General features: G+C 37.5%; 2 protein-coding genes across 5 annotated transcripts in view; one reads left to right on the forward strand and one right to left on the reverse strand.

The window, feature by feature from the left end:
* LOC124159457 (protein melted) overlaps positions 1-14794 on the forward strand; it is a 26570-nt gene extending 11776 nt beyond the window's left edge. For all 4 annotated transcript variants that reach the window (XM_046535278.1, XM_046535279.1, XM_046535277.1 and 1 more), the window contains exons 12-18: positions 545-903; positions 1631-1766; positions 3871-4010; positions 7190-7318; positions 8032-8289; positions 10565-10944; positions 14394-14794. In XM_046535278.1, the coding sequence (XP_046391234.1) occupies positions 545-903; positions 1631-1766; positions 3871-4010; positions 7190-7318; positions 8032-8289; positions 10565-10930 (1388 nt within the window). In that variant the 3' untranslated portion in view covers positions 10931-10944; positions 14394-14794. The remainder of the gene's footprint in view (positions 1-544; positions 904-1630; positions 1767-3870; positions 4011-7189; positions 7319-8031; positions 8290-10564; positions 10945-14393) is intronic.
* The window catches only part of LOC124159456 (ribosome biogenesis protein BMS1 homolog), a 26316-nt gene continuing 12921 nt past the window's right edge, over positions 14425-27819 (reverse strand). Inside the window, exons 12-22 of the mRNA XM_046535274.1 lie at positions 24944-25137; positions 23836-24007; positions 23247-23434; positions 22881-23069; positions 22663-22793; positions 21873-21981; positions 21424-21570; positions 21220-21343; positions 20574-20749; positions 19837-19992; positions 14425-15170 (exon numbers count right to left, since the gene is read on the reverse strand). Coding sequence (XP_046391230.1) covers positions 14964-15170; positions 19837-19992; positions 20574-20749; positions 21220-21343; positions 21424-21570; positions 21873-21981; positions 22663-22793; positions 22881-23069; positions 23247-23434; positions 23836-24007; positions 24944-25137 — 1793 coding nt within the window. The 3' untranslated portion in view covers positions 14425-14963. The remainder of the gene's footprint in view (positions 15171-19836; positions 19993-20573; positions 20750-21219; positions 21344-21423; positions 21571-21872; positions 21982-22662; positions 22794-22880; positions 23070-23246; positions 23435-23835; positions 24008-24943; positions 25138-27819) is intronic.

Consider the following 27819-nt stretch of genomic DNA (forward strand, 5'->3'; position numbering starts at 1 on the left):
TGGTGGCATTTGTTCGATAGTCTTGTGCAGGGCCGGAACTAGGAGTTATGTCAGGGGGGCCAAGGTCAGTTTGCCCTCCCTCTCCACATCCCCCCTTGCTCCCTCCGTCGCCCTCCATGTACCATTAAAAAATAATGCATCTGGGAGCCATTTTTTTTATCAGTAGTTGAAATTACACACAATGTGCTTGCTATTAAGAATTTTTATTAATATATTTGTTTAATAATTTATAAATTAATAATAATTGTTAAATAATGTAATTATAAAAATTAAGTAACTTTTTCCAATAAACTTTGCAAATTTTGACACCCAGGCCCTTTCTACCCCACCTAAGGTCTGGGCGTGCTCTTATGTTAGTTACATGTAATATTTATTAATTGTGGTAAAATATCAAGGCCTCAGTTCTAGGATTCAAGAACTCAAAAACCAGTGGAACCGAAAACCAGCCCATCCCCAATAGGCATATAATGTAGCAAGCCTGTATAGTCTGTGAGTGTTTGTTTGTGAAAACAATTTATTTCTCATACTTTTTGTTTCTCTGCAGTGCCGGTACTGATACCTACTGCTCATTCGTCCATTCACCGACTGCATCATTCATCTTCCCCCTCTCCATATCATCCTCTCAGCGGTGGGACCAGCAGCCCCCTGAGTCAGTCTGGGAATGCCATAGCGACGACTCCTTCCCTGCCCCCTCCCTTCTCGCCTTCCATGATCTCCTCCTCCTCCTCTTCATCCCCTCCCCCTGCCATTCCCACGCCCACCCTGTCATCCTCTCAGATGGCCATCGCTCCCCCTCCACCCCCACCCATCGTTCAACACAGGAGGAACAACAACAATCCAAACAACACTAGCGTGACCATTATCTCTGCTGGGAATGGTCAGCAGAACATGCCTGCCTCCCAGGTGAGTCGTTGTTTTCCAGGCTCTCTTGCCTAACCAAGCTGTGCCATTTTTATTTCAATCCGTGTTGTATTTCAGGCTTTCTATTATTCCTCACAAAATGTTTTGCTTTCCTTTCTTGTCCTGATCCTAGCCCTATCCCAAAATACTCCTCTTTAATGCTTTCAAAGTATGTATTGGTGCCAGTATATATGTAGTCCAGATTTATTTGTGACTGGAATGTATATCATAAGGTACATATTACCTCTGACTCAAACTAGCAGTGACTCCCTGATATAGTTGGATGAAAAATAATATCTACAGGAGAACTCTTCACTATCCTAGGACTTTCCCCTTTACTAGGACAGATGTCCTAATAAAGGGGAAAGTGTGAATGGGTGATTAAAATGTATTAATAATCCATTCATGATTGTTTTCTTAGCAATTTTATTTGCATTCATTTTTTTTGCATTCATTTTTCTTGTCATGCTTTCACTGCATAATTTTGCCAATAGCAATGAAAAAATAGTCAATTCAAGGTGGGAAATAGTAAGAAATGGAGTATAGAGGAGTGTTTAGCACTAATGGCTTGTTAATTGATAGGCGGAAAAATCAAAAAAATGTTGATTGAACAACTATAAATTGAAGCTCTTATGTATATAACAAAATTATTTTTTACCGTGAATTAAAATTTTCATGCACTCACTCACCATCATTTTTTAATGAAGCTGATGATTTTTTTGTGTTGCAGAGGATCAGTGTGTTTGAGCCATTTCCAATGAGGGATACTGTTCAGCACTTCTGTGAAAAACATCTTGACAAAATTAAGGCATACATGGATAAAGTGTCGGTGAAGATACCTCCACCTGCCAAATGCACAATTGAGGGTAATTAAAAAAATTTCTTTTCACTCTTTAACTATAATTTTGAAGCTTCTAGCCATTATTTTTTAAATAAGATGTTGAATTTATCATTAAAGATTATTTATGTGTTTCACCAAATCTCTCCCCCAATTTTTGAGCATTCATTTTTTGGCCAAAATTTTAAGCTCATTTATGCAATGCTACATATTATTATATAGCATGTATGAGTCAGGGACTTAAATAATGACTTTGAACTTTTGTATAAGGAAGACTTTGCTCTCCAGGAAATTCCTGTCCACCTTATTGTTACCTTTGCAGTGATTGTTCACTAGTTGATAGCACGGACAGTCGCCATGGAAACCATTGCACACATCTGGAATTCAATTGGAAAATACATATTTATTTCTAATTTATTTTATTTTTTCCCAGGGTAACAATTATCACATTCTTCGTAACGAAAATAATTTCACTAAAGATGTAAATTAGCAGGAAAGCTCTGTTAAAGAATACATGATCGACCGATTTGTCACATTACATCAGTCAGGCACTGGTTCTTTCTCCAGGGTTTGATTAAAAAAATTCACCATTTGTACCCTATTGCCTATTTATTCTTTTTTGGTAGAAATATTGCCGGCAGCACTAAGTAGGCTTTCACTGAAAACAGTAGTGGTTGATGTTTATTTTGAAGGGCCGTACTTATATTTTTGGAGCACAGTTTACATACTGCATAGCATCAGGATCAATACTGAAACTCCCCCAACTCCTGATGACATCATCCATTTATTTTGTAACTTGTGAGTCACTTCAAAAAATATTCTGTATTCTGTGATGTAGCTTAAATTGTTACTTTAATTGACAATTTATTCGCATGCTTCACTGTCACAGTTCTTATAACCTCAAAAATAAACTGCTCAGCACGCCGGTACAGCAACACCGTGGATAAACTGAGTGGCTGTGAGCTAACACAAAAAGTTGTAACGCAGTGTTGCATTCTGCAGGATAACCACACTTTTCGATGCCTTGCATAGGTTTATCATCTTACGAATAGGCTCTCGGAACGCATCTTGATCGTATGTCAAAGAATTACTGTGTATAAACATGATTCGATTCAAGGCCACTTTCAGACGAAACGATTTTCTGCCGGCCGCCGTCTACGGCACGGCACATGGCATTGCTTAGTTGTCCCGTCTGATAGCTGCCTGAATTTCACACGAACGGCGGCTGGTGAAAAGTCGAATCGTCGAAAGCATCCTCAATGTAGCATTGTCTGTATTTCACGCCTTAGAAGGGGCATTGCCGGGGCGGATTGAGATGGGTGCCGTGCCGTCAACGGCACGATTCAACTCATTTGACATAGAGACCTATGGTAGGTCAAAAGAATGGCGCTGTGCTGTGGATGGCGACAGGCTAAAAGTCAGCTCGTTTGAAACTGGCAGCGGCTCCGGAAATGTTACAATGTTGGCGAGAGCGACAAACTGACGAACTATTTAATGCGCGTGTTAGTGAGCAACTCTTAAAAGAAAAAAACGTAAATGCCATGCAATAGAAAAGTAACACATGCGTTTTTTAATATTTGTTTTTACTTTTTGGCCTAGAATAGCTTTCCGAGCCGGTTCCAAAGTACTGACTTTTGGATCGGTTCTTGGTACCGGTTCCACAGGCAAGAACCGGCAGTACTAAGAACTGGGTACCGGAACCGAACCATCTCCAGAAATATCACAACCTGGCTTTTTTAAACTTAGTGGATATTTGGCTGTCAATCTATGCGACAGAAATAAATGTAGTATGCAGCAGGGTCAGGAGTTATTTGGCAAGAAATAAATTTTTTTCCATATCACAAGCTTCATTGTTTTCATTTCCAATCTTAATAAAAATTGGCAATTTATTATGTGACAGTTAAACCTTTAATTGCAAAAAGGCTGCATGTGGCATGCCAAGCAATGGAATAGAGAGGTATACAAAGGCAATCAACTACATGTATTTAAGGCTCATGAAATTGTAATTTGCTTTATATTTTTTGCTTGTTTGTTATAGGCACGTTTGTTCCTTTATGATTTATTTTGTGTTTCTCTATGTCTTTTTGTTTCCACACATGTGTGCATGCTACTCCTCCTACTCTCGAATGAAGAGAGGAAAGCCAAGAAACTTGCAAAGCTGCACTTTGCGTGCCAGGGGCGGGGGGAGCACTGCCTTTACAGTCGCACGTTTTTCACTATGAAGACTAGGAATCCACGTATCTGGATCCACTTGATGTTCTTAGCTCTTCAGGTAAACTTGTTGCTCTTCCTTTCAACCTCCTATGCGCATGTGTTGTTTGTGATTTTGCCCTAAGGAGTTCTTATATGTGTATTCATTCGAATGAAGTATTGAATATCTTATGTTTGCTTGAATGGCTTGGTTTTTTTTCATGGATGTGCCTTATTTTAAGCATTAGTTTTTCACGAGGCTTTTTAAATGGGTATTTCAGACTTATGGAAACAATGGTAAACAAATATTGCGTACCTGCCCCAAAAAAAAAAAGTTACACTGCAGGTCGTACTTTAAAGAGGGTTCTTGCCCTTGGTGTCGGCAAGTGAATAATCACGTACAAATATTTAAATTCTTTACCCATAGTTTATTTTCATGTAAAATCCTAAAAATATCAATTCAATGAACAAATGTCAAGTGATGACTTGGACTGCTACAATAGCCAAAATTTAAGATATTATCCATATCTCAGAAAAGAGAGGAATCTTTGGTGATGGCACAGGTGGATAGCAAGGCACTTCAGTAGTATGGGCCAAATGGTCAGCGCTTCGACTCCCACTGATGGCTACATTGTGACTGACCACTGACAGTGGTCAGTGCTGAGTGATGACTGACATAGCATCTCCAGTGTGCCATTATATAGGAAAGATGATACTAGTATGTTTTCAACAAAGGGGAAGGGGAAAAGGAAGTTTAGTCATTCCTTTAACCGTGATTGAAAAAGTTAAAATCTAGAAGAGTACTGAGGGAACAACTGTCTTTGAAAATATCTGCTCATGAAAGAAAAAGCCACAGAATAGACATTAATGAAGTTTAAAAAGTGAAAGTTATCTTACTTAAAATTTCTCCATTGGCACATCAGATGTGCATTTTCATAGGTCGGAAGAAATTATTTTGAAGTGATTTCTGATAGTCCACTCAAGGAAATGAAGTTCATATTTTGAATTTAGCTGCACTCCTAAAATCAAATATGTATCTCATAAATGTAAACTTCCCTATCTTGATCACTCCTTCCTCAGATATTTTTCTTTGGGTATTATGCTTGTTTCATATGAAGGAGGGATGATTGGAAACTTAGGACGGCTAAAAATCTTCATGAGAATCGCTCACCCACTTTCATTGGTTGGGGTGGTGAACTTGTGACACTTGTGCCCAAAGTGGCAAGATGAGCTGGGAGCGCACTACTATATCTCACTCAATAGATTGGTGCAAGTTGAGCATGTTGAGGTGGCTCTTATTTCATAAACTTTGGCACTCAATTGCCAAAATCTTTGCCTCCCCATGTCCTGCTTCTCCACTCCGTTGATCCAGCTATTTCACACCCGCATGAACTTATCTACCGTGAATTCTTTGCCAAATGAACTATCTCTCAATGGAGAGCTTATATGAATGAACCGATGCCATTAGTCCTGCCAAGTTCCTGTGTACATAAATACATTGGTGAATACCCCCAATAACGAACTCCTACTTGGCGGAAAATTATGGTGAATGAAATAAAAAATTGGGCCCTTTCTCATGAAATTTACCTCTTCATAGAAAATTTTGCCAAAGAATTATACATAAACATTGATTTAATAAAAATGGCCGATCTGATACTCCAGGTGAAAAAGCATATCAGAAAGCTAGTTATTTTTCATGCATTCCCGAACCAAATGACCGATGGTGGCAGCTCCATCACTAAAGAGCATTGATTGGCAGCAACTGGCCGTATAAATTATGTGTTTGCAACTGGTGTTTTTTTCAGATGTTGATGCAAACACTCAGCATCCAGTAGTTGAAGCATTTGAGCTTCTAAAATATAGTGATGCAGGGCCACAGGCTTTGACAAAAGGCATGAAATTGTTTAATAATGACAGTGCAATTAATTTTGTGCAGTATAAAAGGTAGCTCGTCTGCAGGATTATCTGTTGACAGATATGTGCAAAAGAAAGGTAAAACAATAAGTAACCTCATGATGTTAAAGTTTTGATCTTATTTGCAAAGAATACATGCCTCAATACTAGATCAAATTTAGCATTTCGTCGAAGTTGGGTTCGAAAGTTGTAAACATTTTTTTGATATGCTACTGCATCTTAATGTTATCAAAAACACCTTTAGTTGCAATTGCAAGGCATGGCTTATGTCATTATATTCTGTATATTTATGAAGTGAAGACCTGTGAAGGTAATGTTGGAATTTTCCTCCCCTAAGAATAATCAAGCACATTACTCTCACCCACACCTCTTGTCTCCCTGGGGCCCCCCACCCTATCAAAGCAGAAGGGCCTAGCTGGGGCACTGGCCCTCTCCTGAAGCTCTCACTAACAGCCGCCATTCTATGCTTAGGGCTCCTCATTGCCTGAGGCTTAGGCTTCAGCCTTAGACAGCTTATCATAAAAGAGGTCCATTGTAGACAATGCAAAAATATCTACGTTGCACACAATGGATATTTGTATAGAGTGTTTTGCTCAGAGAAGGTATCATGGATCTAATTAGAAATTTTCTGAACATGGGTCCAAAAACATATGCAAAATACCTGTTGGTGAAAGGAATGAAGAGTAAATAGTGAAAGTGTTCAGAGGTACATGCATCTGTGGATACATATTTTCCTTGTGAACAAATTGAGGGGTGGTATGCTGTGTTTTGCAAAGACATGAGGCACAGTTAAATGTGTGCTATTATCACACTCTAGAGGGAGTAGGAGAGAAGGGTTAAGTTGACATTCCAGTAAAGGAAGTGATATTGAATATCTTGTCTTGCTTCAACCAATCATTAGATAGTATTGAAACTTTTAAATAAATTTCTATGGCACCTGGGGATTCACAGCTTAATACATTAGGGAGGAAAAATGTAATAGTACCTACTTGAGTTACATTCAGAAATTAAAAACATTGACTTGCAAGATCAGTGGTTTTTGATGATTCAGTTCAAGAGTAGGTCTTGAATCATTCATGAGGAAGTACTTCTCTGGCTTTGAAAAATAGTTTCTGTGCTTTATTTAATAATTTTTCCATATTGTTATCTGATTTATATCTTGATATTGAAACTTGTACTTAAAAATTAAGTGTCCTTCATGCAATCAGAATCTCTAACTTCAAGCTTCTTCAAATGTGGAAGCCAAAAGTGTTATCAGAGTCTCAAAAATTTCAAACTTTATTCTGATGGACATTTTTGAGTTGTTGTTATAGTATATGCATACTAAAAATAAGTGTCTTTCTGCAGGCAAGGTCACAATCTGCTCTCAGCTCTCGAGATACATCTGTCAGTAGCCTGAAGAACTGCTGGGATATTCTCAAATGTGAAAACAAGACTTTCCTGACACTCGTGACGTCGGCGTTTCCTTGTAGCAAGGTGAAGATCTCAATACGTACTGCTACAAATATAATGATGACATTATTTTTGAATATTTTATTGTTGTTGACCATTTACCCTTTTTTCTGTTAATGCTAGAATGATGAATTGAAATTTGAACCTTCACTCTATTCACCAATTTCTTTTAATGATTTTGGCCTTTCATGACTTACATCCTCTTTAAGTGTCTTAAAGTTAGCGTTTCCATCACATCTTTGTCATCATCACTTTATGAGGTATATATCACTTCTCTGTTGAAATTGGTTACCTTAGCCGATCCTCGAGTCTTATTTCATGATTGGGAATGTTTTCCCCTATTTCTTTGTTTTCTACCATGCTCAGTTGCATTGCCTACGTTAATTAGCAAATTAATATTTTTTGGCAATTGCATCAATGATTGCGCCACCTATTTGGCTTCTCTGAAGCATAAGAACTAAGAGGAACTAGCTCAAGTTGTTCGGGTGCCACGCCTTTGCACTGAATTTTTTTCTTGTGTGTGCCATACTGAAAGGAGAATGCATCTTGTATGCTATCAAATACAATAATTTTAAATGGTAGTGGAAGAGAGAGGAATTGAAAAAAGTAATATTTCTACATGCATTTATGTGCAAAATTGAGTTTCCCAGATAAATGTGAAGATATTTTGTAATATTTGACATTGTCTTCTGCTCAATTTTTGAATGAACATACTCTTGCATGTTCTCTCTTTCTAGGACCAAGAGTCACTTTTGAATGAGCTTCGTAACTCAGGATTTTTTGATGTGTTTGAGTACAATGGAGGAGCTTTAAGGCAGTGGGGCTGTTTTCTGTGTAACCATCCTGACCGGGCGGTAGGATTCTTGACTGAGGGTGGTGCCCCTGTAATTGAGGGCCAACTTCAGGAGAAGAAAAGAGGGCGCTGGAGGCTGTTCAAAAGGTGGAGGACAAGATATTTTACTCTGTCAGGTGGCCACCTTACTGTGAAAGGCACTGTAAGTTAAAATATGCTTTTATCTATGTAGTATTAGCGTTAGGCTTGGGGGATTTTGGTGGTTCTATAAGCCCTACCAGTGTTTAATAAATGCTTCTACATGCCCTCTGATTGAGGAATTAAATGCTTTTGTCTCCTCTATTTGTTCTTCGTATTCATCTTTTGCATCAACTTTTCTTTTTTTTTTTGCAGTTTAATGAGAGACGAATTTTGAGCTTCATATTTCCTATGTTTCAGTGATTTTACTGTAGTAAACTGTGACTGCTGTGTTGGTCTTTTTAATTAAAATACCTAAGTACTTGATGGATAAGATAGATAGATAAAAACAATAACGGTTAGAGAAGGATTAATTAGATTGTAGGAAATGGGTTTCTTCCTTAAGTGAATTAGTAAAACACACAGTTCTGTGGAACATTTTTTCATGTTAATAATGAAATTGGACGTACTAGTTGAATGTTGGAAGGAAAAATAGTCTGAATCGAAATTACTGTTCAATACTACGAAAGGGCAAAATATCCCAGTTTACTTGTTCTTCTTTTGCAAACTAGTGGTTGCCAAACAAGCTTTTAATAGCATAAAATGCAAATAATCCTTATTAGGTTCTTTTTAATTTGGTGGAACCTTGATCTGTTGTTTTTCAGGGGGATGGACGAAAAAAATGATGCACAGAAGAAAACTATCATAGTGGTAATGTTTGAATAGGTTGCCGATGTCCCAGGAAATGCAGGATTTTGGCGAGTAATTATGATATTCATTAAAGGATTGAAACGAGATTTTAGCTATTTACAGGAATACTACATAGTACTCTATCAAGACACTTAGGTCATATTGTTTGTTCGACTAATATCTCTTTCAAATATCCCGAAGGAACATGCCACCTTACTAAAAAATATTTGCACTCCACTCGGCATTTACACGGCTATTATGGATTTCTCTCTGTTGGCAAAATTCTTATCCATCAAATGCCATTTCAAGTACTCGTGTTCATGAGAGCAATGCGCATGTGTGCCTGAAACAACCGCTTTAACCGGTGCAGTGATTGGTTATGAGATGGATCACAAATACCAAAAATAAGTCTGTTATTTGAAAATTTCCTTTCAACAAATATATTTTTTTCATAAAATTGAGGCAATGTATAAAGTGTGAACAATGTTGCATTAATCATCAGCGGCACGCCCGCCTGATCCTCGTCTTCATCCCACTTCTTGTTTTCACCAGGTAGCTATATCTTCCCCCACCCCTACCATCATGTGCTAGAGGACAACCCAGGGCGTTCTACAATATTAACGCACTTCTAGCCTGGATTCTTTTCTTCATCTTCAAACATTTTCAATCTATATTTTAAAGTTCTCACTTGTTTCTTTCGGAAGGGCCATGGTCCGGAGATGAAAAAAAAGTATAACTAATACTAATGAAACCAGACTTTATTAGACCCACACGGGAAACACTCGCTAGTTTTTAAGTCAACCCACCCTGGAAAGTACAGAATCACTCGTACGAAGTGAAGTTCGGAACTGATGCTATCTTGTAAGGCGTACGCAGAACACACTGCAGAGGGTGAAGCATGACCATATGACTGTGCCATGAAATTTTTTGAGATGTATGTATGTATGTAAAACGTATGAGATCATTTAAATCTACGTCAAAAGAGGGGTGGATAGGGAATTTGAAGACATGCTGGCTTGTGGAGAGAGGTATCTCTAGTGTGTCTACTGAGCACTCTGTGAAATGCACGTCTGCATCGAAGGTAATGAGACAGTGGCGAAACTAGGAATATGCTTTGGGGGTTGGAGAGGTCTGGGGGGTGACCCAATCTCCCTGGCAAAAGGAAAATTTTTGAAAACTGACATGCCTAGAAATACATTTTACACCATTTTGGCACTTTTGCATTTCACTAGTAATTCTGCGGTAAATCATCACAGCAGGGAAAAAATTTGTATGTAGGCTATATGAAATTTTCTGAGGCTTTGGGGGGGGGGGGGTTCTATCCCCTCATCCCCCCCATTGTTATGCCACTGCAATGAGATGTCTATGAGCTAGATAAGAATTTATTTCTTTAGTAGTTTTCTCTTTTTGGTCAAACGAGTCGGCTGTTTCTTTTTACTCCTTCTCATCAAGAGAACTTTATATGATGGAAACTCCAATAGTGGTTGTTTTACTGCCTGACTACCTGTATTCCACCGTATATTAATTCTTTTGTCAATTTTATTTGTAATAATTAGTGGGATAAATTATCTATCCAATCCTTAACTGTGGCCGATTTTTTTCTTTTCTAGAATGACAGGGAAGAAGTGGCGACCCCAATAGAGCTGCACCAAATAAGAAGTGTGAAGGTCAGCCGAGGTGGGCGTGGTGTCGGTCTTGGCGCTCTCACCGGCAGTGGGGGAGGTGGAGGAGGAAGTGGAGGGGGGACTGGCGGGCGCAACATACCCAAGGCTTTTGAGATATTTACTGGGGACCGTTCGCTAGTACTCAAGCCAAAAGATGGGCACAATGCGGAGGAGTGGGTGCAGTGGCTGTCAATTGCAGTGGCACACTCTCAAGCCCGGGGTGGTGATGGCAGCTCTAATGTGTCGGGTGTAGCGAGTGGAAAAAGCAACTCTTTGCCTGCCAGGGGGGCAGGGATGAGGACTGCTGTTTAGTGCTCTTGAAAACGGTGAGTCATGTATTAAATTAGGTTTTTATCACAAACTATGTTTCATATAAGGTGCGGCCACATGACTTTCTTTTTTCATAACTTAATAAAACCCATTGTATGAATTAGTTACAGTTTTTGTTTTGCATAATGTATACGCATATGTAAAGTTCTTGTTTTATACAGTTCTGATGATCATATCAGGTAGATGCCGTTCCCATTCTCCATACTCCCCGTAAACTGATTTCTGGCATTTGTCATGACTCTTGCCCGCATAGCAGGGGCTATGTTGACAATTTCCTCCTGGATGGTGGTCTTTAAAGCATGTAAGGTCTTTGTATGGTTCAAATACATACGAGATTTCAAGAAACCCCATGGAAAACAATCTCAAAGGGCCAAATCGAACATATTTTTCCCATACCAACGAAATTCATCAGTCAAAAAAAATCCACTCGAAAAATAGGCCTCATTGGCAAACCTATGCTCGTCAATGTTCAGTTCAGAAAAGTTCCATTTCCTTACACTGCCTCTCGGACGGCAAAAGAGGACAAGCCATGTGTAAAATTAAAGCTGAAGATGGGAGGATGCTAACTGAGCGAGAAGAGGTACAGAGTATATTGAAGGAATACGTGGAGGATCTATGTGACGGAAGAAACAGGCGGTAGAGATTGACTTAAGGGGAGGAAAGTGCAGTGGAAGAGGGCGATCTTGGGCCGGGGATCTTAGATTCGGAAATTGACAAGAGCCCTTCATGATATGAAGGCTAGGAAAGCGGTGGACATGGAAAATATCCCATGTGAGCTGCTGAAGAATCGAGGGAGGGATAGTAAGAAAAGGTTTTTCGAGCTAGTTCGCAGGATCTGTGAGGAGGGGTGTTGGCCGGAAGATTTCATGGGGACTGTTCTAAATCCGTTACCGAAAAAGAAGAAAGCTGTTTAATGAGGAGATTATTGAACTATTAACCTAATATCGCTCGTGGCGAATGTGGTACTGAGGATATTGAATAGACGAACGCGGGCAAACGAGTAGGTATTTGGGCGATGATCAGTTTAGTTTTAGAAAGGGGAAGTCAACTGGTGATGCAATAGTGATAATGAGGTCCCTGGTGGAGAGTAACGTAGAATATTACCAGGACATGTATGCATGCTTTGTGGATTTTGAAAAAGCATTTGATAGAGTGAACTGGGCAAAGTTAATGGATATTCTCAAGAAAATTGGTGTAGATTGGAGGAACAGGCGACTGATTTGTAATCTGTATATGGTCCAGGCTGCGCAAGTGAGGGTAGCAGATGGAAATTCTGGGTGGGCAAGCATGGGCCGAGGATTGAGGCAAGGCTGTCCTCTATCACCACTGCTCTTTAATGTGTATGTTGAGGAGATGGTAAGGGAAGTATGGGATGAGTTTGAAGCTGGAGTAAAAGTGGGATGTTGAAATCGGTAAGGTTCGCGGATGATCAGGTGCTGAATAGCCATTCAGCAAGGGGACTGCAGGCTCTAGTGGATGCGTTAGACGAGCGGTGCAAGGAGTATGGAATGAGGATTAATCATGAGAAGACTAAGGTAATGCGGTTTTGTAAAGTATCGCGAGCGAGGAATGTGAGACTGAAGATAAAAGTAGGTGGGGAAAAACTTGAGCACAGGTAGAGCAATTTAACTATTTAGGCAGCGCATTAGAGGAAAACGGATGCAGTAGCAAGGACATCAGGAAGCGAATTGCACTAGAAAAGGAGGCGTTCATGAACAGGAAGGAGCTTCTGAGAGGATCGTTATGTAAGAGTTTAAAGAAAAGTTTAGTGAAGAGTTTGATCTGGAGTGTAGCTCTCTAAGGTGCGGAAATGTGGACACTGAGGAAAGAAGACGAGAGAAGATTGCAGGCATTCGAAATGTGGGTATGGAGAAGAATGGAGAGGGTGAAATGGACGGAGAGGAAAAGGAACGACGAAGTGCTGGATATGGTTGGCGAGGAGAGGCAGCTTTTAGATGAGATACGGAGGAGACAGAAGGTATGGATGGAGGTAGTACTTAGCGGGGAGGGGAAGTTGAAAATGGTGTTAGAGGGTAGAATGTTAGGTAAACAAGGGAGAGGAATGAAAACAATAGGATTTTTAGATAGAATGAAAGTGAGTAGGTCTTATTGTGAATTGAAGAGGGAAGTGCTAGATGGAAGGGTAGGCTCCCAGAGTTCTTCTTAAATACTCCATGGAAACCTACCTTAATCGGTAGAATACTTCAATAATAATTATTATTCGAGTCGTCATTTTCTATTAAAAATAATGATAAATTTGTATTTTAGCTAATACGTATAATGCTGATAAAATCACTTCAAAAATGAGCAGCCATTTTTTTACATTGTTTTTGCCGTACCGTGATTGATGATAGCACACAGTAGATTGCTCTTGGATAAATCTGTCCTTCTGAAAGTGGCTTGCACGACTCACCCCCTCTTCCACAGCAACTCTCTGCCTCCTCCAGAGCTCACCTGTGGAGATTTTTCCCTTCTGTCACTGACTCGACTCTTTCAAAATGGGTGGAAGATTTTGAACTGATGATATTCCTTCAAGAACTTTTTACATAAAAAGAAGACACAGGATTTGCAATAATTATGTAATCAGAGTTTATTTTAATAACTGAGTGGGGTAGTAGGAGGCTCAAACCTAAGGTAACAGTTTCAGCGGTGAAATTTTTCTGCTGGATTAGTAATACATTGTAAGCAAATATGGTCGTTTGAAGCAGAAGAGGATCACTGTTGGCCACAGTGAAAGCATGGGGTGGGGGAAGGCAGCAAGGGAAATTTGGAAAATGGCTGAGGTATATTTTGAGAGGGGCTCATTCTAGATTCTCCCATAGTGAGTTAATTTAATGTCAGGTAGTTATTGCTGCCATGTACGTAATTGAATCACCTTCATGTCCTATGGCTTGGTCAATGCTTAAAGATCTTGTTAAAAAATTAATCACTGTTGTCTACCTTCTACCTACTTATAGTTATCACAGCAGAATAACTTCGTAACTGTGTATTATTGGAATTTTGCTCCACATAACAGAAATACTGGCCTCTGTGAGTGATTGGGGTGGCTTTTTTAAAAGGATAATCACACACATGCTCGGTGAAAAATGCATGCAACCTGCTGGACGAACTCCCTTTTACTAAGTGAATTTGGAATTTGGGTCCATTCAACTCCATTTAGGTTCTACTGTATTTTGGGTTTTTCATTTATCATTATTTCATTCATCCGTAATAATTTTTCAAGTCTTCTTTTGAATGGCTGTGCAATATTTTCAAACATAACCAGGAATGATTTAAAAAATTAAATAAAAGAAAATTACATGGAATTGAGGCAATCAAAATATGCTTTGCCATTTCAAGTTTTTTTTTGAGAAATCAGTGATGTGGAAGGTGGGGTACTATACTTGGATGAATGCATTTAAAATTAAAAAAGCCTAACTAATTATTGTTTAACATCTATTTTCAGATCCGTGGAAGCGTTTTTTTTTTGTCACTGCCGACTGTCTTTCTAAGTCATTCCAGAGTAAAGTGTGTATGTGTTTGGCGCAGATTTTTTTAATGCGCTTGTCTTGTCCAAGTTTTGATTAGTATTTTTATAAATCTGAAATTGAGCTGCTCACATGTGTATGTATCTTACTGATACTATCTAACTGTAATACCCAAGGAATTAATCATGACTAATGACAATGTTTGAAAGTTAACCATGATGATGTATTTGCTCATATAATTTTATCAGCTATTGACTTCAAGAAATCAATGCAAATATTTATAACATAAGTTATATGTAGGCATCACATAATTTGTATATTTTTTAAATAGTTTATGCCACAGTTTGTACTTAAATAAAATTTATTTATGTTACTTCCACAAGTATGCTTTATTTTAAAAACTTTGCCCATGGAAAACCACTCATTGTAGAAAATTTTAAGTATTTACAACCCTGACTCCTCCTCAACATTCCTCTCTTAAATTAATTTTAGCCTTCTAGGCTAAACATTTGATTAATGTAGCCAATGGGACCAGCCCCTGAAATAAATCACCTCCCCTTCCCCCCAGCTTTCCCAGATGACTTGCTTCTGGACCTGAAAATCTGCTTCCGTGCCATCTTTTCCCTTTTAGCTTTCTTCTCTCCTTCCTCAGCCATTGCCTTCTTGTGACCCACAATCCTTTTATGCATATCCTTCCTTAGTTTCATTTGCTTGTTGTTGTAAGTTACCTTGATCCTCTTCATCAAGGCTGCAACCTGTTGGAGCAAGAGAATTTTCAATGCATCACACAATCACCTCACGTGCTGAAGAACACAATAAAAGAGACAAATGGTTTAGCATGTTTATTGTTTCAATTTCCAACTTCCTCAAACCAAATATTGAAATATTAAAATTATTCCATAAAATAATGCTTCAATATATCACAACTATATTACTACAGTTGAGCACCCAGAATCCGGCAATATTACCAAGATATGCTTTATGGAAATGACTAAACAATTGACGGTGACACCTTTCAGGTAGTATGCAGCTTTACTTAACTTGGAGCATTAATAACTAGTGACAAAGTGACAATAACCTCAGGATGTGCATATGGGATGGGAAATTGAAGCCGGAAATAGGGCATTCTATACCAATTTAAAATTATTTAGGAATAGATTAATAAGCAGATCTCCGAAAATGAAACTTTACATGACATTAGTACGGCCAGTGGCGACATATTGCTCAGAGAGCTGGGCAATGACGGTGTCGGATGAAAGTACTCGGAACCTTCGAAAGACATATCCTTCGTAGAATATATGGCCCAGTATATGATCGGGGGGATTGGAGGATAAGATATTATGAGGAAATAGAACAGCTGATCGAAGAAAAGATCATAGTCAAGTTCATCAAGGCACAGGAGATACGATGGATGGGGCATGTTGTGAGAATGTCAGGAGATGAGATACCAAAACCGATAGTAAAAGGGAGGCTATTTAAAGGAAGAAGACAGGGAAGACCCAAGGGCAGATGGATGGACCAAGTACAGTGTGACCTGGGCAAGATGGGAGCGAGAGGTTGGTGGGAGAAAACTGCCAATAGGACAGAATGGGGAGCAGTAGTGCAGCAGGCAAAGGCCCACAATGGGCTGCAGTGCCACGAAGAAGAAGAAGCTATGTGGAAAACATAACTTTTGCTGAATAATTGCATTTGCCTTAACCTACTGAAACTTTTTCCCACTCTTAACAAAAATAGCTATGTACTCAGTGTTGTATCTGTCGACAATAGGTCACAAAGTTACTCTTTTAACATTTAATTGCCTAATTAGAAACCGCTAAATGCGCTACTGACGTGATACAGAAATGACAGAAACAGAAGGGACAAGGTCCAGCCACTTTGGCTGCGGGATTGACACACCACAGGACAGAAAGAAGATTGACATGAGCAATGCAAGAATTTTTAATTACGCTACCTTCAATGCATATTATAACAAATGATCATAGTATTCTAAGAGTCCTATGAAACAGAGATATCTACTAAATAACGGAAGCTGTAGCAATGCATAACTTATTGCATCAATAACTCACTGCTAAGATGCATGAGTGCAGGGTTCCCACTCAACCGTGAAAACCTTAAAACCGTGAATAAGCCGTGAATTTCTTCTACCGTGAAAAAACCTGGACAAAGCCGTGAATTTCGTCATTTAACCTTAAAAATCTCTCAAACTTGATTTTAGAGCTACGTTTGAAAGAGCAAAAGAAAAATTTAATTGTCGATCATGTTTCAAGGTCAGTCATGTGCAGGCACTGTCCACGCATTTATTAGCATACGTATATTGTAAGCGCAATTGTTGGTCCGTGTGCCATGATGACACATTGACCTTAAGCCTGTGCCAAAGCCGGAAGACTGGGAACAAAAATTTTCATTAACCCTGGCGAAAATTCAGACACTTATTAATTTCCCTGGCTCCCTAGTCCCTCCATTTTCCCGCTCACAAACTTAAGCCGGAGCTGAATTTTGCCAGCGACGTCAGGAGAGAAAGCACTTTCATTGCAGCGTTTGCATTCACGGCATCTGTCGCGTTTGTAAAAATTTTTGTTAACCTGCGGCCGATGATCGTTACGCGATCAATATTTCTGCTTAAAATAGATTATATAGAAACCGTGAATTAGACGACATCTAGACCGTGAAAACCTGGAAAAAACCGTGAATTTTATATTTCAGTGTGGGTGGGAACCATGTGAGTGTGTCACGTCAAGGTGATGGACAGTTAAAGATGGAGCTGTAGAAATGGGGAGAGTTGTGGCCCATGCAAAGAAACCCTTTTTTCACTGGCAATAATCTTCCTCAATCCATGAATGCCCATGTATTGATGTACATTTGCAGAGATAGGAGTATCCACACAGTGGCTAGCATTGACGGAGTTGATACCATAAATGGCAGATAGCTCATTAAACTATATTCAACACATCATACATGGATTGCGAAGGACTATTACCCCTTTAGACTTTTATTTACTTAATTTTTTGACTAATAACATTTATTGTTTAATATCCTGTGATTTATTCAAATATACGCAATGGTATGTGTTCTTTGAACTCGGCCATTTTGGAATGGTTGACTATGACAGTTGTATGACAATTGTAAATTATTGTAATCATAAATTATTAGTAAAATAAACAAAAAATATTAAAATTTCACCTTACTTTTTTTATAACTAAATCAAAATCCCTAGTAAAAAAACATTGCAGACCCCAAATTATACTGGTTACTACCTCAGCACACCCCAGATCAAGCAAAATCCAATGCCCCCAGATTCAGGGTACTCAACTGTATTGCGATTGTGATATTAGCTATAGAAAGATAGCAAGCAGTGTTGCACTGATTGATTGCTGACAGAACAGTTCACTCAGACCCAACATTACAATTACATAATAAAAGAATTTGGAGCATAGTAGGAAAGAACATGTAAGTCACAGCAAAAAAAAACTTCCTTACTCAGCTACTTTCTCATGCTTTAAAAATAAAAAAAACTGCAAAAATTGCTTCATGCTTTTCATGAATTGATAACACTACTGACATTAACAGTTCATTAACTTGTTTTTAGAGAATATTCTCCAATGGAAGAGATTCCTCACAGCTGTGTTAAAATCAACAAACCTAGGGAGGCTAAAGAGTAGCCGAGAAGCAGTTACCCATTCAGCAGCCGTGCTTTTTTTCCTAGCTCAAGAAGTAAGCGAAGTATAAAAAAAAGGAAAAATTACAGGTCTATTTTTTAAATTTCTATTACAAATTGCAATTTAAAAAAAAAGGGTAGTTTCCTTCATCAAAGAAAACTAAAGGCATTGATTGCGATTTGTTTCCCACCATTAGTGTATTCATAATATACAAATTATTTGGTTTTAGAAATACCGGTTTAGACGAATGGCAATGGTCAATTTTAACTGCATTTGAATAAGGCCAGATTGGCGCCCATGCGATGCCACTCCACGCGACATCACAGGGACCTAGTTTCTATACGAGTAGATAGTAGTTAGTTTTGCATTGTCTGAGATTACCAACGCATGCACGAGGCACAGAGCTCAGGGAAACATGTCTTAATAATCACCTATTAAAACTGCCTATGGTCGAAAAGTTTCCTTCGTTTGATAAGGTATTAATACTCCTTATTTAAGCCAAGCACTACCTGCTAGCAGGGTACTCTGCTACCAGCTAGCATCCTGTGTCGTATCAGCACTCAAAGCCTCGCCCCAAGATCACCTCACTTACGGCAGTGGGAAACCGAACGACATCTCACGGGGTTTTCCCAGCATTCATACTTAGCTGTAGTGTTTTTGCGTGCTTGAAAATTTTCACTTTTCCTTTAATCACGAAAAATAGATATCCTCATTTAAAAATATAAAAGGGGGAAATGCGTACTCCAGGAGTAATAATCCTTCGATTAAGGCAATAAAAAAATAATAGGAAACCACCCTATTGGTAAACCAGCCCATTCTCTCAGTTACAAGCATTAGGCTAATGTTTTCTAAAATTGATATGTAACCCATCTTGAAAAACTCCAAAGATGCATTAAAAAATTTTGGCAATTCATAATTCATGCATTCATATTTCATTATTTGGAAGTAATTTTGCCATCATTTTCAAGAATATTTCAAATCTAGCACATGCAAAAGAATATTTAATTTAAGTTAATTATTTTTTATTTATTAATTAATTATTTTTAAGTTAGTTATTTATAATTAATTATAGTTAAAAGTTATTTAAATCAAGCAAATTACATGTTCACACTAAAGCCAATATATGCAGTAGAGAATGTTAGCTAAGTATTGAAGGAAAAAAATTTCTTCACTGCTTAGCTAACAAGACATGACCAGGAAAGTATACAATAGATGTACCCATGGGTACTTCCTTCACATTGTAAACTTCCAATCACTCTTTTTTGGGTTCTTGTGATTTTTGGCAATAGGTCACATTGACAACTAATAAAAACCAATGAATTTTTTTTCGATAATTGGTGATTGTTGATCAGGGAGTGCAGCTTATTTTTCATACTCAGGTAAGCTAAAAGAACCACCACCAAAACATTCCATTTTGCCGGAGAAACAAGAGTGAAATTTATTTTGACATGTGATGTTCTAAATAAGTTCTGTATGAGGTGTTATAAATAAGTTCTGTATGTGGTCTATGAAAACCTGACTGGTAAAATTGGAATTTTGCACAAAATGGGTTTCTCAGAGAGTAAACATGCAATTTTACATTCCTAAGACAAAATTTGATTCGAACGATGGTAATATACTTTGATGTCGTTTTATAGGCATTTTTAATTGTAATGGTCCAGGACAAGGGATATCACTTCAAAATAGAAAGTTTCCTTCAATATAGGTTATACTGAACATATTTCAATGTAACTTATTCATAAGGGTAGAAAACAACCATTCTTACCTTTTGTTCATGTGGATCACGTATAACAGCTATCCTTTTGCTCTCAATGCCAGGCTTCTTATTCTGAACTTTAGGCTTGTACTTGTATGGCAGTTCCTTTTGCAATGCCTTTGGTACCATCAACGGACGGAAGACTTTGGGCTGTCTGACAATGTCCTGCAGATATAATATTTAGAAAACATCAGTCTACCACCAAGATAAGCAGTAATCATAAATGCATAATAAAAATTATGATTAAATATCCAATGAATGTTGATGGATGATACATAAATATGTATATACTTTATTGCAAACAAAATAATTTGAAGACTGTATTGCCACATCTAAATTTACAGCGTAATGGGAGTAGCAGATTACAGTGTAATCAAAGGAGATGGAAGGCATATGTATTGGCATTTCACTTTCAATGAACAGACCTAACACTTTGTTTGGAAAGTACGTACATATATATATGATAATAATGAGGCAATATATATAATTAAATTATTTCGTGAAGCAAAAATTTTCCCAGTCCTCAAATGACCAAGGGAGTGAACTCTAATCCCACGAACAATTGAAAGACTTGGCACAAGATCAATTATTGCATAAAATGGCCTCAAGATTGAACATTTTTTTGAGCATGGACACGCATAATGGCCCTTATTCGTTTAGAAATTATATGCCATTGGAATTCCAAATCCATTAGAAAAGAATATTATATCATTTTATGAGTATTTCAGACTGTAATGATTACTTACAGTGTACAAACTGTCAGCCTCTGGTTGTGCATGAATTCCTTGTTCTCTCTTAATTTGCCCAACAGTTTTCATTCCTCTCCAACTGTTCTTTTCACTTGGCGGCAATAGAAGGGAGGTTACAGGGTTGTAAAATTGAGGAACATCCATCTTGTACCATGTCCTGCAAAATACTATGTCTAAAAGGAAACATTAAAATGTTATTAGATTCAGTTTCCTTCATTCCATTTAAAAGTGTAGGAGTGTTTTAAGTCACTGCTTATTTGAATAACACTTAAATTTATACTTATTTTTTTCCATTTTTCAATATTATAACTTTTCCATTAATTTCAAGGCTTTCATTAAGCCAAATAAATGAGCTCCGATGTACTTTTGAGGGCTGCAGAATGAAAAATAATGCCCACCTCCAATTTACTCTTCTTTCTTGAGTTCCCTCAAAAGTTTAAAAGAGCGGTTTTACTGTATACATGTATGAAATACTTAGAGACATGTATTCTATTTCACCGCTCAAGAAATGAGAGGCTTGCCCATACAACTAAACTTAGAGACAAGTGCCCTATTTTACCATTCAAGAAATGAGAGGCTTGCCCATAAAACTATTCATGAAAATGCATTTACATTGCACACATGTACAACAGAACGAACTTACCACTCAATAAGATTTTGTCCTCAAAGGTAGCCCTGAAAACACCTTCAGGCTTAGAGGCAGCTTTCTTTATCTGCCCACGAATGCCAGAGACAGTTTTTATTTTAGCACCTTCGAATCTAGCAACCTAAATTCCAAAATAGAATTCAGAATTACAAACTTGGAAAACAAAAGACAAAAAATTATTACAATATAACCAATTCTTACCTCAAGAGCACTATTAAACATTCCCTGAATAAAAGCTGTTTTCTTATAAATTTTCATAGGAGTCCCCACCAACTTCAATTTCTTAACGATACAAGTTGATTTGTCCAGCTCAACAACAGATCCTGTGGCAGCAATTCTAAATCCTGGCTGTAATGACATTAATGAAACCATATCTTAAGAAACTGCAAGTAATAGTGGTCAAATATTACAAAACAGACCACTTTGCATACAACAATCTAAAAAATATTGTTGGCTAGCCATAACACAAAGTGTTGTAGAAAAACAGGAGCATTTTAATGCAATCACAATATGTAGCACCAGGAATTGGTTTTTTTAGAACACTCAGTAAAAATCTAGGATTTCATTGTGTCACTATGGATAAACTTAATTTGCTTTCATAAACAATTTTTACTTACTATAATTTTTCAGCATTGAAAAAGTAACACTACCTGTTTAGTGGCAATATCCTGTATTGCTAGGAATCCAGTGCTCTGCGGAGTAATGGGCCCCCAAAAATGTGCCATGCAATGAACATGCTCTGGAGTATATTTTAGAAGCCTAAAACAAAAGAAAAAATGAACTTTTACATACAGGACATATAAGGAAGCTGTAATTAGGTGAAGAAAGAAAAAACGTTTACAATAGAAAAAAATTAATCAAAATAACACATAGGTAAATCTAAATAATTTGTAGTGCAGGCATCTCTTCAATAGGAGAAACAGTTGAGCTTTTATTAATCTTGTTCCATTACCCTTTTATTGGATTATGCATTCTAGTCAGTTTACCTGAAAAATCCCCAAATCTCCTTCTACCATTCGTTCATCCTTTCTTACCATCTCCCACCCCATAACAATTAGTTTTCCAATGGAATGAATGCCAAAGTTGCAAAGAGTACGTGAAGCAGAAACAACAGTAAATATTTACTGAGGAAAAGATCAATCTATGTATTTCTTACCCATTTGGGATTACCCTTTCATGAGGAAAAATAACTGAAACTTAACACTGTGTTATTAAACAGCAGAGAGGAAGAAGAATCTGATAATAGAGCATGATTGATGAAAATTGCTTCCCATTGTTCCCTCTTTCCTTCTCTGATGGGGCTTCCAATCAAGTTTTACATCCACTCAGCCAAATGAGAGTTATGCTTGCAAAACGTTCCATGTCAAAGGCAGTCAAATTATATGATGCATGGTTCTGAGCAGGATTCATTATTCCATTCAGTTTCAATGATTAGTTTACCTATTACGCAAATTGTCCTCTAATTTGGAATACAATGGAAGAGTCTGGAAGCGTCTCCAGCCAAGAGAGATGATCAATGGATCACGGGTCTTCAATATTTTCTTATACCACCGATGCTTCTTTATGCGAACCTGAGAATGAAAACAGTCTCCATGAGAGTCTAGAATAAGCAATCAAAAAATATGTTGCTTTTAAAATGGGCATGAGGAACAACATACCTGAACATAACCAACATTTTCCTCACCAGGTAGAAGCCCTCCAATAATTAAAGGATAGGTCGGATCAAAATTAGTAATTAGTTCGCAAGGTACAGAGTCCATTTCCACTCGAAGATACATTCCAGGTCGATAACCTTCCAGAAGTACACGCTCACTATCATCCAAGTCTTCAAAAGCACTGCGATTTACCTTGAAAAAAAAAATAAACGTTAACAAGTAGGGAGGAGACGATCACACCTGTCCCGATTGAAATTTACGGAAACCGATTGAAGATTCTGTAAAACATAATACCTATACAAACAACTAAATAACATTTACTATGAAAATAAAATCATGCAATAGTTTCAAATTTGAAAAGACACTCACCTTGGATTGCATGTCTGCTTCCTTTTTAAGCTCCTCATAAAAGGATTTGTCACCTCCTCCTCTACCAAATTCATCATATTCAGCATTAAACTTTTCCTTCAGTTTACGTTTCTTTTCAGAAAGACGGTCTCTTTCAGCCTTATCATCTTGCTCGGTAGAAGCAGGATCTTTTTCACCCATAGGCTCACCTTACATCATTCAAAAATAAAAAAAATGACATTATGTATGATAAACTTGAAAGGAAAACCATTTTAAGTTCAGCCTCTACAGTCACATTACTAGCACCAAGACTCTCAGGAAAACACACCACAAGCCAAAACAGGCAAGGTAGCCATTGCACTAGAATTGAACAGCAAAAAAAGGCTCTATGCAATATTATATGTATTATAGCATAGGATGAAAAAGATTGGAATTGGAGAGAGAAACTTAATATTTTAGTCACTTATACAAGGCATTAGAATTGATTCTTCACACCTGCAACTAACGTAAACATAACAATACTCTGACAAAATCTGTAACCTTAATGGCATTATACATATTATTATTATTCACCTAAAGAAAACAAAAAAAATATAAAAATTTTACTCACCATCTTTTGATTTGGGCTTAGCAGAGTGCTTTTCCCCAGTTTCCAGATCTTCAAAGTCACCATATAAACTTTCGTCATCACTAACAAAGTCATCTGCTTCCAATAAATCTTCAGCATTCTCTGATTCTCCCCACTTTCCAGTCACAAAACAATCTTTTATGCTATCTAGAGCCTAAACAAAGAACATGTTCTCCAATTAAAGGCCAGCAGAACAGCCTATTTTACAATTATCATCCTGATTTAATTCTTCAAATTATGTACTAAATATTTATTTCAAAAAAGGCATCCAACAACATCACAATTTGCATTAGATGGAAACGGTTTTTCAATACTCATTTTGCAAGAATTATTATGTTATTGTAGCCATTAACTTGACTCTGAAATCAATTTCTGCATCCAAAGAAAATATAATTTTGAGGAAATTATCAAGCAGCATCGGAAACATTATGTTTATGGATCGTTTCACTTAATTTTCAACTGTCATACTGGAAGGTAGAGAATATATAAATGCACTGTTCATCTGATGCTTGCAGCAGTTAGTGGAAATGAAATGGATGAATTAGATAAGAAAAGGGAAATGTTCAATAATGAACTCAATTTCAGATATTTATATAGCACTCACATACACCAAAATCCCTGACAACAACAGTCGGCATGGGTATGCGAATGATGTAACAATAAAGTGTGATTGTTCTGACATGTGAATTCTACCTTTTTCTACGAGACTTTCCCTATACTGATTCGGATGACGCGGATGAGAGAGCCATGGCGACTTACACCTACAGCAAATTCCATAACAAACCCAAGAGGTGTATTTTAATTATTAAAATTGGCATAAAACATAAATCCACCTAATCTGCAAATTTTAACATCAAGGGTGAACCATAACTTCAATCACCTACATTGCAAAAGCTACATAAGGATAAAATTTTAACTATCTACCATTTCTATCACAACAAACACCAGAAGGAAATTTTATAATAATTCCAGAGGTGAGTTCTTATCTAAAAACAATTGCTTCAGTTGCCACTGAATGAAAAAAGAGAATCAATAAAAGCAAGTACCAGTATAACCAATGCAAAGTTATGGGACTGATTGGATTACTTACATTGCCCTCCAGCCAATTTCTTGGGGTATGATTCAAATCAATAACAGTGTCAATTCCATCCAGAGCAAACTTCTCCTCAGCCTTTTGACGCTGCTTCTCACGGACAACTGTAAAGAGCCCTCCCACTGGTTCGTCCTCATCCTCATCGTGGCCATTACCATTTTCTTCCTTCAATTTCATCAGACCAGCATTTCCTATGAAAACAAAAATTCTGAATGAAAAACTTTATCAAGTTTAGCAAGTGGTTACCCCAATATATATATTGAAATGCCACAATTAGAAAATTTGAGTTAAAAATTTATGATGCAAGCAAAGAAAGATTTCTCATTCCCTCCAATAATCAACTGCTCAGAGCTGACCAGAAAAGACTTTGACCCTTGAAGACAGTTGGAGGCAGATGGTGAAGATCAAATGGGAAGATGTGGTTAGGAATGAGGAGGTGTACTGAAGAATAGGAGAGGAAAGAAAACAGTGGAGCACCTTATGCCAGAAAAGGATCCTGTGGATAAGTCATGAAGGATATAAGAGAGTGATACATCGAAGGAAATTTCTCAAAGGGGAAGAGCTAGAGATTTTTTTTCAAATAAGAAGGGATGTAAGGAAGAGTAACACGAGGGAAATGATGGAAATACTGTATTTTAGATATCATAAACGGTGCACCTTTTTTTACAAAATAATCACCTGCGTTTTATATATGTGAAATTTCAAGTTGCTTGTTATTGCTATTACAGTAGTCTTGTTAATACGAACAACTTTAAGACGAAGTTCTCCTTATTACGAAGCAAATCGCCCGTCCCGACAAAAAGGCCAATCCAATCTAGAGCAAACAAAATGTTATTATGAAAATTTTCGTTATTACAAAATTATAAACCTCAGTCCCAGTAGTTATAAAAAGAACTTTATTACAAATTCTTCGAATATTCAACGGCATTTACGTGGATATATACTATGCTAAACTATAATCATTGCACTACTTTTAAGTTCTCTTCGTTCACCGTGCCTAAGAGCGTCAATTACGGTTATTTCTACAGTAGGAGATACTTCAGTATGCATATAACATCATGTAATAAGCTTCATTCCTGTGGAATCAGGGTGACCCAGTCATTACCGCACGTAAACTGGACGTACAGAAAGTCCTCTTCTTATGATCATTCGATTTACAAACTTTCAGCAATAAAAACATTCAAAAAATTCAAGTGCGCCAAAAATGTCAAATTTGGCACTTTTAGAGCTGGCCGATGCAATGCGGTGTGGCACAGAGGAAGTCGCACTTTAGGCATAATCTGAACAATGCATCATTTAATCTGTAGTTACGTCAGGAACTGTTTTCTCGCCTATTCTTCCTTCCTGCGGACAATGATTTTTTACTCCAGCTGTGTCGAACGAGCAGCTAAATCAGTTTGTCACAATCGTGAGTAAACGCATGATTGTAATGCAGTGTTGCATTCAGCAGGATAACCGCACCTTTTGATGCCTTGCTTAGGTTTAGCAACTTAAGAACAAGGTATCGGAATGCATCTTGTTCTTATATTGGGGACTTACAGTATTTGGAAAGATATCAATCCTCGATTGCATCATGCCACATTCTTCTATTGATACAATCAAACGAATGTGCTAGTTTTCATATATAGTTCGAAATAATTTAATCGCATACATATATTGTAAACATGACTCTGAAGCTATTCCGCAGAGCGAATATAAGAACGGGAGATTGAAGAGACAAGGAACTTACACAAAATGTTTTTTGCAATGATTATTAAAAGAAATATTGATACGACCTTTGTTATTACAAACCTCCAGTTTTTCAGTCCTGTGAACTTCATAATAACAAAGAGTCTACCATATTAAGCTCATTGATATTATGTGATATAATTTAATATATTACAATCGTTTTAATTACTTCTGTGGTATCAAAGGAGTTAGGAGAGAGATATTGAACAAGCTTGATAGTATGTATTCATATGATCTAGCCCATTCGATATCTCACTGCTATTTATACGATCGCATAAGATCTAAAAGGAATTAACTTCAGTTGCTGGGATGAAGCGCCGTTGCGCAGACTTTTTCTCTTGTGCATGCCATACTGAAACGAGGGCATGTCTAATATGGCGGTGTGTCTTACATGCTGTCAAATACGGTAGCTGCAGAAATGGAAAGGCTACAATATGGCAATACAGTAAAACCTCACCTTAACGAACTCCCGCTAAACGAAGAACTCCGTTCAACGAACAAATGCTATTGGTCCGGCCAATTGCCTATGTAAACACATTAGTGAAAAACCCCGATGAACGAACTCCTCTTTTACGAAAACTCCCGATCAACGAAATGAAATTTCGGCGCGATCGAGTGAAATTCACCTCTCAATAACCAATTTTTCCGGTTAAATTTTTATATTCATATGAATAATTTAATATTCGTAGCGTTGGAGGGCAAATCAGAGACTTCCACTGAATAAGCCAATCAGAATCGTCATTATTAACCGTAACCATAGCCTTCCGTCGTGTGTTTCCGCCGAACCCAACTCGCGGCGAATTGCGAAAAATGTTAATGCTGACTTTCGTAAATAACTCAATGTCCAATATTTACACGCTCAAAGATATGATATCTAGAGCTATGTTCTTCGATCGCATTCTTTTGACGGTTGTTTAAGATACTTTACAGAATTACAACGCGTAAATTCCGAGAAGCATTTTTTTTTCACTCGCCGCCATCTTGGATAACTTCTTTAAAATTTAACTAAATTACGGAAGATACAATGTGCGCGCTAGAAGATGAAAGCCAAAATTTGCATCTCTTAATTATCTTCAATATATGACTCAGTAGTTACTCTTGTTTCATTCACATTGTTTATTTCAACATCATCTAAAAAATAGGAG

This window comes from Ischnura elegans, chromosome 5 (assembly GCF_921293095.1).
Source record: "Ischnura elegans chromosome 5, ioIscEleg1.1, whole genome shotgun sequence".
Classification (NCBI taxonomy): Eukaryota; Metazoa; Arthropoda; class Insecta; order Odonata; family Coenagrionidae; genus Ischnura; species Ischnura elegans.